The 10910-nt window shown below is 38.1% G+C and overlaps 1 protein-coding gene across 1 annotated transcript in view; it reads left to right on the top strand.

Annotated features, from left to right (window-relative positions):
- The window catches only part of SQOR (sulfide quinone oxidoreductase), an 87711-nt gene that overhangs the window by 69960 nt on the left and 6841 nt on the right, over nucleotides 1-10910 (top strand). The window contains exons 4-5 of the mRNA XM_044665067.1: nucleotides 3877-4129; nucleotides 7542-7751. Of these exons, the coding sequence (XP_044521002.1) occupies nucleotides 3877-4129; nucleotides 7542-7751 (463 nt within the window). The remainder of the gene's footprint in view (nucleotides 1-3876; nucleotides 4130-7541; nucleotides 7752-10910) is intronic.

Here is a 10910-nt window from a genome sequence, read left to right as displayed (position 1 = left end):
GACTATCAATACTATTAATAGGTTTGTATCTCAAAGAGATAAAAAAAAAACAAAAACCAAAAAGGGGAAGGAAATATATGTACAAAAATATTGAAAGCAGTTTTTTTTAGGGAGGCAGAGATTTGGAATGTGAGGGGAATACTATCAATTGGGGAATGGTTGAGTAAGTTATAGTATATGATTGTAATGGGATACTATAGTGCTATAAGAAATGAGAAGCTGGAGGAGCTCAGAAAAACCTGGAAAGATTTATAGGAACTGAACCAGAGTGAAATAAGCAGAAGCAGGAGAACATTATACGGGGAAAGGAATACTTTACAATGAACAACAGCTCCTCACAGCATTACAATGAACCAAACTATCCCAAAGGACTCCTGATAAAAACTGCCATCTACTTCCAGAGAAAAAGAACCGAGTCTGAATCCAGACCAAAGTAAAATTTTTTTTGCTTTCTTAATTTTTTCCCATTTGTTTTCTTCCACAAAAGGACTAATATAGAAAAATGTTTTACATGATTGCACATTTAAAATCTGCATGAGATTGCTTACTGTCTCAAGGCTGGTGGAAGTTTGGGGGGATGGGAGAGAGGGAGAGGATTTAAGACTCAATATTCTTTCAGGTTGGAAGCTTTTACATGTAAATGGAGAAAAAAAAGAAATTTTGAGTTCCAAATTCTTTCCATATCTTCTTGTCCTCCTTGAGAAGGCAAGCAATTTGATATAGATTATACATGTGTAATCATGCAAAACATTTTCATATTAGTCATGCTGCAAAAGAAAATGCAGACCAAAAAATAAAGAATAATAAAGTAAAAAGTAAAAGTATGCTTCAATCTTCCCATGTACAATATTGCTGTTACAGCCTATCACTTATTTTCAATTACTCTCTGTCTATGGGTTCATTTCCTATTGCTTACAAACATGCCCTTGTTTCCCTCATCCTGAAAAAATCCTCACATTGATCTTTCCATCTCTGCTAACTTTCTTCCTATATGTCTTCTGTCCTTTGTGGCTAAAGTACTTGGAAAGGCTGCCTCCACTTTCTCTCCCCTCACTCTTCTCTGCTTAACCCCTTATAATCCAGCTTCTGACCTTATCTTTCTACTCAAACTGTCAAATTTAAGGGTCTTTTCTTTCTTTGGAAATTTTGTTTTTTAGAAAAAATTTCCATGTTTACATGATTCATTTCTTTCTCTCCCCTTCTCCCTCCCCCCACCCCATAGCCGATGCGCATTTCCACTGGTTTTTACAAGTGTCATTGATCAAGACCCATTTCCACATTATTGATAGTTGCACTGGACTGGTCGTTTAGAGTCCACATCCCCAATCATAGTCACATCAACCCAAGTGTTCAAACAGTTGTTTTTCTTCTGTGTTTCCACTCCTGTATTTCTTCCTCTGAATGTGGGTAGCGTTCCTTTCCATAAGTCCCTCAGAATTATCCTGGGTCATTGCATTGCTGCCAGTACAGAAGGCCATTACATTCTATTTTACCACAGTGTATCAGTCTCTGTGTACAATGTTCTTCTGGCTCTGCTCCTTTCGCTCTGCATCAATACCTAGAGATTGTTCCAGTTCACGTGGAATTCCTCCAGTTCATTATTCCTTAGAGCACAATAGTATTCCATCACCAGCAGATACCACAATTTGTTCAGCCCTTCCCCAATTGACAGGTGTATCCTCGTTTTCTAATTTTTTGCCACCACAAAGAGCACGACTATAAATATTTTTGTACAAGTCTTTATCTATGATCTTTTTGGGGTACAAATCCAGCAGTGGTATGGCTGGATCAAAGGGCAGGCAGTCTTTTAAAGCCCTTTGGGCATAGTTCCAAATTGCCATCCAGAATGGTTGGATTAGTTCATAACTCCACCAGCAATGCATTAATGTCCCAATTTTGCCACACATCCCCTCCAACATCTCCCTTACTGTCATTTTAGCCAATCTGCTAGGTGTGAGGTGGTACCTCAGAGTTGTTTTGATTTGCATTTCTCTAATTATTAGAGATTTAGAACACTTTCTCATGTGCTTATAGTTTTGATTTCTTTATCTGAAAATTGACTATTCATGTCTCTTGCCCATTTATCAATGGGGAATGGCTCTAAGGGTCTTTTCTGAAGCTTCATTCTCCTTGACCTCTGGGCAATTTTTGACACTATTGATCATCCTCTTCTCCTTGACAGTCTCTTCACTTAGGTTTTTTTTTTCATTTAATAATTTTTATTTTTTAGAAAAGTTAACATGGTTATATGATTCAGCTCTTACTTTCCCCTTCACCCCCCCATAGCCAATGCACATTTCCACTGGTTTTAAGATGTGTCATTGATCAAGACCTATTTCTAAATTGTTGATAGTTGCATTGGTGTGGTAGTTTCGAGTCTACATCCCCAATCATGTCTGCCTCAACCCATGTGTTCAAGTAGTTGTTTTTCTTCTATGTTTCCTCTCCTGCAGTTCTTCCTCTGAATGTGGGTAGCGTTCTTTACCATAAATCCCTCAGAACTGTCCTGTGTCATTGCATTGCTGCTAGTACAGAAGTCCATTACATTCTATTTTACCACAGCATATTGGTCTCTGTGTACAATGTTCTTCTGGCTCTGCTCCTTTCACTCTGCATCAGTTCCTGGAGGTCTTTCCAGTTCACACGGAATTCCTCCAGTTTATTATTCCTTTGAGCACAATAGTATTCCATCACCAGCATATACCACAATTTGTTCAGCCATTCCCCAATTGAAGGACATACCCTCGTTTTCCAGTTCTTTGCCACCATAAAAAGCGCAGCTATAAATATTTTCGTACAAGTCTGTTTATTTATGATCTCTTTCGGGTACAAACCCAACAATGGTATGGCTGGATCAAAGGGCAGGCATTCTTTTATAGCCTTTTGAGCATAGCTCCAAATTGCCAGCCAGAATGGTTGGATCAGTTCACAACTCCACCAGCAATGCATCGATGTCCCAGTTTTGCCACATCCCCTCCAACATTCATTACTCTCCCCTTCTTTCATTTTAGCCAATCTGCTAGGTGTGAGGTGATACCTCAGAGTTGTTTTGATTTGCATTTCTCTAATTATTAGAGATTTAGAACACTTTCTCATGTGCTTATTGATACTTTTGATTTCTTTACCTGAAAATTGCCTATTCATGTCATGCATATCATTTTTATCCTTTTGCTCTGAGAACTATAATTAAATCAATACTATCATATACTCTGAAAAGAGAGCATGGCCTGGGATGGGACCCAATTTAATGTTCCTCAGCTCTGTGACTTCCTAGACCAAATCATCTTTCTCTGGCCACCACTTGTGTGTTGTTTTCCAGCAATACTGTACAATGATCAGCTATGAATGACAGCTCTTTCCAGCAATAAATGATCCAAGACATCGCTGAAGGACTCATGATGGAAAAATGCTGTCCACTTCCATAGAGAGAATTGGATCTGAATGTAGATCAAAGATACCATTTTTTTCACTTAATTTTCTTCATTTCTCTTTTGATAAATGTCTTTTCCCACAACATGACGGATATGGAAATGTTTTGCATGATATGATAGCATGTGTATAACCTGTTTCGAATTGCTTACTGCCTTTGGGGTGAGAGGAGGGGAGGGAGGGAGAGAAATTGAAACTCAGTGTTAGAAAACAAATCTAAAAATTATTTTTGCGTGTAATTGGGAAAAAATAAGATGTTACCGTACTAAAATAAAGATGTGTTGTTTCTCCCTATTAGAATGTAGGCTGTATATTGTGCCTTCCACACATAGTGAAAGTCAATACATGCCTTTTTATTCACTGGTTCTTTGGAAATGAGGAAGAAGCAATCTTAAAATAATTTTTAGCTATAGCGTAGTGTTAGTATGTGTGTTGCTCAAACTTGAGTGTATCCTTGTCATATAAAGTTAAGTTTTTTTTACCTTCTTTGTCTAATTTGATTCAGATCAAAGGTTTGCCTGAAGGTTTTAGATATCCAAAAATAGGATCTAATTATTCTTCTAAAACTGTGGAGAAAACATGGAAGGCTCTGCAGGACTTCAAGGAGGGCAATGCTGTCTTTACTTTCCCAAATACTCCCATCAAGTGTGCAGGGGCTCCACAGAAGATCATGTATTTGTCAGAAGCCTACTTCAGGAAGGTATGTTTCATTTCCAAGACTGAGAGTGGCTTGTAGTACTTGGATTCAGTAACTATCAGTGGTTTCTCTCTCTCTGCCTTACCTAACACTTCTTTTTTAACCCTTATCTTTTGTCTTAGTATCAATTCTAAGAAAGAAGAACAGTAAGGGCTAGGCAATGGGGGTTAATCGACTTGCCCAGGGTCACACAGTTAGGAAGTGTCTGAGGTCACATTTGAACCCAGATCTTCGATACCCAAGCTTGGTGTTCTATCTACTGTGTTACCTAGCCGCCCCTCTTCTAATACTTCTGAAAAGGATCAGTCCTTGCTTCAGAGTTTCCTAAGTTGTAAATTCCTTGAGACCAGGGATGGAACTGAGTTTTATTCACAGTTGTATTCCCTACTGCTAAGTAATCAGGAAATGTTTTAATGATCTCTGATAAGTGCCAGGTGTTGGTAATGAAAAAGAAAGTCTCTGTCCTTAAGGAGTTTACATTCTCCCAGGAAGAGGGGGAACTATATAGCAATATCTAAAACACGCATGAACACATAGATAAGTAAATGCAAAATATATTCAAATATTCAAAATAAATAATAAAGGGATTGGGTGTGAATGATGGCATATCCTGGGGAATTTTGGAGGAATATGTGTTTATAGGTAAAAACCGTCCTTTTTTGACCAGGAGGAAGAGTATTCATGCTCCATAATTTGATCTGTGGTATTTTAAATAGGACTTAGGAGCCTTTTAAACGTTCAGAGGGCATATAAATACCTATGCTCATTCTAATTTGTCACTTCCTAGTAAGGAAGGTCTTTGAGCTTGCTTTAGTGAGGAAGAGCCATTCTAAAGGGGAAATGGGCATCAACACGACTTACTATCAAGTCTGTATGTCTGTTTACTTCTTCCCAGGGAGGCAAACAGAAATATAAAAGCGAAGGCTTCCTTCCTATAACTGGCTTATGTTCAATTATGGGAAGGCAAAAACTGTAGAGAGAATACTAGTTAAGCCAGTTTGGACAGATCATAGATTGTATGAAGGGAAGTAATAAGATATTGATTTGGAAAGATAGGTTAGGATGAGATTGTAAATGGCTTTAAAAACCAAACTTGGGAGTTTGTATTTTTCTCTTGAAGTTAATAAGAAGCCAGTGATGCTTCATTTTATTTTATTTTATTTTATTTTTTAAAATCCTTACCTTACCTTACATAGTATTGGTTCCAAGGCAGAAGAGTAGTAAGGGCTAGGCAATGGGGGTTAAGTGAGTTGCCCAGGGTCACACAGCTGGGAAGTATCTGAGGTCAGATTTGAACCTAGGACCTCCCATCTCTAGGCCCAGCTCTCAATCCACTGAGCTACCTAGCTGTCCCCCATTGATGCTTCTTGAAGAGAGGAGTGATTTGGTAGAGTAACTTGCTACCCAAAAAGCATTTAAATATGTCTGTTGAAGTAATTGAAACTTAAAGTAGACTGGACATTTTAGGTAAACACAGTGACTTAATATCTTATATAATTGTACCCTTACTTATATCCTTCCACTGCTTTGATTTCTGCCAGTACAATAGCTTTGTTTCTACCGAGGATGGATCAGGTCTAGAAAAATATATCTGTCTTTTGTTCCAGATTATTCTCTATTTTGGACATTCCACAAAGTATTTCCATGGATCCACATCTTCCTTCCTTCCTTCCTTCCTTCCTTCCTTCCTTCCTTCCTTCCTTCCTTCCTTCCTTCCTTCCTTCCTTCCTTCCTAATAAGGCAAATAACCTTCCAAGGTCATACAGCTAGTAAGTATCTGAGAATTTGAATCCAGGAAGATGATTCTTTCTGACTTCAATCCCTGCACTCTATCCACTGTGCCACCTAGCTGCCCCAGATCTATGTCTCTCTTGCAATATTTCCCTTGTTACTGAAAATGTCCAGTAGAATATAAATTTCTCAAGGCAGGGGCTGATTCAATTTTGTCCTTATATTCCTTGTGTCTGGTATACAACAGATACTTAATAGATGTTTGAACATTGAGTTTGTTGGCTGAGGAAAGCAATCTATTACATTTCTTTACAGTATAGACTTAATGTCATGTTGGTGAACCTATGGCTCCGGTGCAGGTGGGGGCTGCTGCTCTTCCCCCTCCACTGCACCTGAGGACATTTATTACCTGACCCACCCCTTTGCCTAGCATTCCAATGGGAGTGTTTCCTCCTTCCCCTTTCTGGGGTAATGTAGCATGAGGGTGTAGTTTGGCCACTCGATCTCTAAAAGATTCACCAGTACTGTCCCTCTTGGAGGTATTGATATTTTATTTTTTAAAAATGAATTAAAATGATGAACTTTAACATTTCCATATATGGACAGACAGTAAAAGATAACTACATATAAAACAGAATATACTAAGAATAGCTCTTTTAAAAAACATCAATTTTAATGTGGAATTTGCATTTTTAAAGCAATCTGAAAGAGAGGACAATGGAAAAATATAAAGGAATGGACTGCAAAAAGTTGGATTTCAGGTAATTTCCAGCACTTTTCAAAGGTGCACACATACTCAAGCATAGGTAACCACATACTTTGCTATATATAAGGCTGATCTATGAACAAGATCTCTGTTATTGTCAGCATGGCATCTACTATCTAGGAAGTTAAATCACACAGTGACTAGAGCATTGGGCTTGGAATAAGAAAGCCCTGAATTTTAATCCTGTCTCAGGCATTAGCTAACTCTCTTACCCTGGATAAGTCACTTAGTTTCTCTGTGTCTTAGTTTCCTCATCTGTAAAATAGGGGTAAATTAACACATACCTATCTTCTAGGGTTGTTGTGAGGATTGAATAAATTAGTATATGTTATGGTGCTTTGTAAATCTTAAGGCATATATAAATGATGATGATAATGATTATTTCTTATGATTATTATCTGTTCTTACCCTCTTTGTTCTTAGCACAAAGTACAGCATGTGATTTAGAAAAGAGGGGTTGGTGATGCATGTGTGAGGCCTTTAACTAGGTTTGGTTTGATTTTGGAATTCCAAACAACCTCCATCCACTTTGGGATTTGGGAGAGGATACCATCTCCTCTGGGATTGGATAATGCCAAGTTTCTCTTCCTCCTGTTTAACACTTTATAGTGTTTTTATCTCTAGCCTCTATTAATGGTTTATCATTCCCTAGCACTGGACATTTCCAGCCCAAACCTTCAGCTCTAGCATCATCCTCACCTGTGATCCCCATCTCATGTTCTTCCTTGGCAATCATTTTGTTGGTACAGAGTAAGATGAGAGTAGAAGGTTAGCATACTTGTCAAAGTATGAGGGTAACAATGGTGAGAAATGAAGCCTGAGAAAACTAGGCTCTTTTTCGAAGAGAAGATGCCAATTCTCTCTTAGTAGTTACTGGTCCTAGATGCTCCTTCCTCTGCTTTATTATTTTTTTTTCAGACAGGAAAGCGATCCTATGCCAATATAATATTTAATACTTCCTTGGGAGCCATTTTTGGGGTTAAGAAGTATGCAGATGCCCTAGAAGAAATTATCAAGGCCAGGAACCTCCAAGTGAACTACCGGGAAAACCTCATTGAAGTTCGGCCAGACAAACAAGAGGCAGTGTTTGAGAACTTGGACAGTCCTGGTGAGACCAAAGTGATTTCGGTGAGTAGCTCCTTTTGCTCTTTTTTTCAGTCACTTCATTGTGTTTTAGAATTGGTACTAAATACAAGTTCTAAGGCAGAAGAGCAGTAAGGGCTAGACATTGGGATTAAGTGACTTGCCCGGGGTCACATAGCTTGGAAGTATTTAAGGCCAAATTTGAACCCAGGTTCTCCCATCTCTGGGCCCTGGCTCTCTATCCACTGAGCCACCTGGTTGCTCTTGTTCCTTTCACTCTTGAGAGGCTCTGGTAGAGTCTCTTCTATGGCAGGACCTGGAGTCAAAGAAGGCCTTACTGGCTGTGGGGCTTAACATCTATGAGTCTTTGTTTCTTCATCTATAAAATAGAGACAGGCAATAGCATGTGTTTCTTAGAGGTATGTGAGGGTCAAATGAGATAATTTATCTAGTGGTTGGAGGGGGAGGGAAAGGTATGCAGGTCTTTGACTGTTACCTTGGGGTAAGTCCCTTAATATCTCCCAGATAACCCTCTACAAGAATCCCTCATGGAGAAAGTGCTATTCTGCATTGGAAGAGGAAATTTCATCATCTGGGAGTTCCTTAGACCAATAAAAGCATAGGTCTACTCCCTACCCCTATGGAGGTACCTGCCTCTTTTAATATTTATATACAGGTGAAAACTAATAGAAATAAAATTTAGAGAAGGTGGAAGACAGCAGAAGACTGTACCTGAGGAAGGCGGGTGACATATTTTAAGAATTATTGAGCTGGACCTGTGATTTCATTGGCACAATAAATTCTGGGTAAGGAGACTTCCTCTCCAAAAGGAAACCAGTATCTTCTCTTGTATATAGTCTTGTATGTATGTCTTATCTCTATGTATATCATATGTTATCTGTATGTATATGTATCTCTTATGTATAGTCTTCACAAGTTGCCTACTAAGGTTAACTTTGCCCAGGATTACACAGACAGTATATGAGGTAGGACTTGAACTCAGATCTGTATGAGTATGAAGTCATTTCTCTATCCAGCATTCCATGCTGCTTCTCAGCTCATTTTTAAAAACATATATTCTTTATTCCTTCTTTTTTTTTATTGTGCTGATGGGGTCTGTCTTCTCTTCTTGACTTGGATGCCCTCAGTTGCTATAAAGTTCCCTGCCTCATAAAGGACCCTCCTAAGGGTCAGCTAGGTGGTTGCAGTGGATAGTGTACTTGGCCAGGAGTCAGGAAGATTCATCTTCCTGAGTTCAAATCTAGCCTCAGACACTTACTAGCTTTGTAACCCCGAGTGAAGTCATTTCACCTGTTTACCTTCCTTTCCTCATCTGTAGAATGAACTGGAGAAGGAAATGGTAAAACTATTCCAGTATCTTTGCCAAAAAAACCCCCAACGGGCATCAAGAAAAATTGGACACACCCAAATGACTGAACAATAATAACACAGGCCCTGGCCAAAGGACATAGTTACCAGGAGTAAAGGAGAATAAAGGCTTTCATAAGCTTTAAGTACTTTATGATGCCAGTTTCTTTGCATACCAGCAGGATGTTCTATGACAGCTGAATCAATTTTAAGTAACTGCCAAACCTCTAAGAACTATAGTTCCCTGGGATATAGGATTTATTTTTATTATACGGTTTTAGAAAAAGGTGGAAAAATAAAAAGAGAAACCGCCGAAAGAAAAAGGAGTAAATTAGCCACCAAAGGTGACTAAAATGTATTTTGCCATGATTATATATGTAATATTTATGTATTAGTTGTGAAAATCATTTTTCTTGACACTTCTCCCTGTTCCTTTCAGAAGTCTAGGTCTATCTGTGTGACATATTACGTTTTTTTAAAAAGGTTGATTGGTTTTTATTGAATTTTTCTCTTTTTTTTCTTTCTTTTAAAAAGTCTTTTCTTATAAAGGATAGATCTCTGAGCAGAGAAGGATTCAAGGGGATAATATCTGGGTAATGTAAAAACAAAAAATTATCAATAAAATCTCTTTAAAAAATTTGTTTTTCTGCTTCCCGTTGCTCATGGAGGTAGTTTGTGGTATAGTAGATTTAACAGTTACTCAGAGGTTTTTCAGTCAAATCCGACTCTTAACCTCATTTGGGGTTTTCTTTGCAAAGATATTGGAGTGGTTTGCTATTTTCTTCTTCAGCTAATAATAGGTGTGTGAAGCTAGATTTGAACTCAGTAAGATGAGTCTTCTGACTCCGGATGGTATACGCTGTGCATTGTATTTCTTACCAGTCCATTCTGGTACAATGAATTTGAAATCAGAAGACTGGATTCAAATCCTGGCTCTGCAATTTGTTACTTGTGTGACTTTAGGCAAATCATTTCACCTCCCATGGCCCTTGGTTTCCCCATACGCAAAATGTGCTGCATGGATGAAAAGATCTTCAACATCCCTTTTATACCTAAAAATCTTGTGATCTCTAGGCTAAGTCAAATTTTATTCCTTGTCTACTAAACTTTCTAGATAGCCCTGTTTCTAGTTCATTTTACCTTAAATTGATGTATTGCTCCTAAATTGAAACAGGAGTACTATTTGTAACACCCACATCTGGAGATTGTTTATTCCACCCCAACCTTCTAGCACCTAACATGGAACCTCAGATATTTTAGGATCTCCACTTGACAATGATAAGAATGGAATGCGGTCACCTATGCTTGTCCTGGGCAATAGGAAATCCATTTTGAGGTTTTATACCTTGAGCAATAATAACAGAAATGCATCATCTTCTTTGATTTCCTTGTGGAAAGAAGTTCTGGTTTCTCTCAAGGTGTTTACTACCATGCAGTAAAAGGGTAGCTTATATGTTTTTTCTTAGTGTTTCCTACCAACAACACAGGGTATACTCACCATCAAGTTGGTCATCAGAACCCCATTTTTAGGTGACAATGCCAAGTGAACTATTCCATAAGCATTTATTAAGTACGGTAGCATCTCATTTTACTCAAACTAAACATATTCAGGAAACATGAATTGGCAATTAAAAAACAAAACAAAGGCAGAAAGACTCATAAAATTAAAAAAAAATTAACTACATACTAAGTAATGCTCTATTTTGTCAAGTGACTAAACCGCAAAGCCGTTCTCTCTGGCATACTTATTTTCTCTGAGAAGCATCAATATATTATTTTGTGCCAAACATTAGCTCTCATTTCAGTCTTTGTCAGAAGTTCTCACTTGTAATAAGT

This window comes from Gracilinanus agilis, chromosome 2 (genome assembly GCF_016433145.1).
Source record: "Gracilinanus agilis isolate LMUSP501 chromosome 2, AgileGrace, whole genome shotgun sequence".
NCBI classification, from domain to species: domain Eukaryota; kingdom Metazoa; phylum Chordata; class Mammalia; order Didelphimorphia; family Didelphidae; genus Gracilinanus; species Gracilinanus agilis.
The sequence above is the reverse complement of the archived record's forward strand: the minus strand, read 5'-3'. Positions and strand labels throughout refer to the sequence as shown.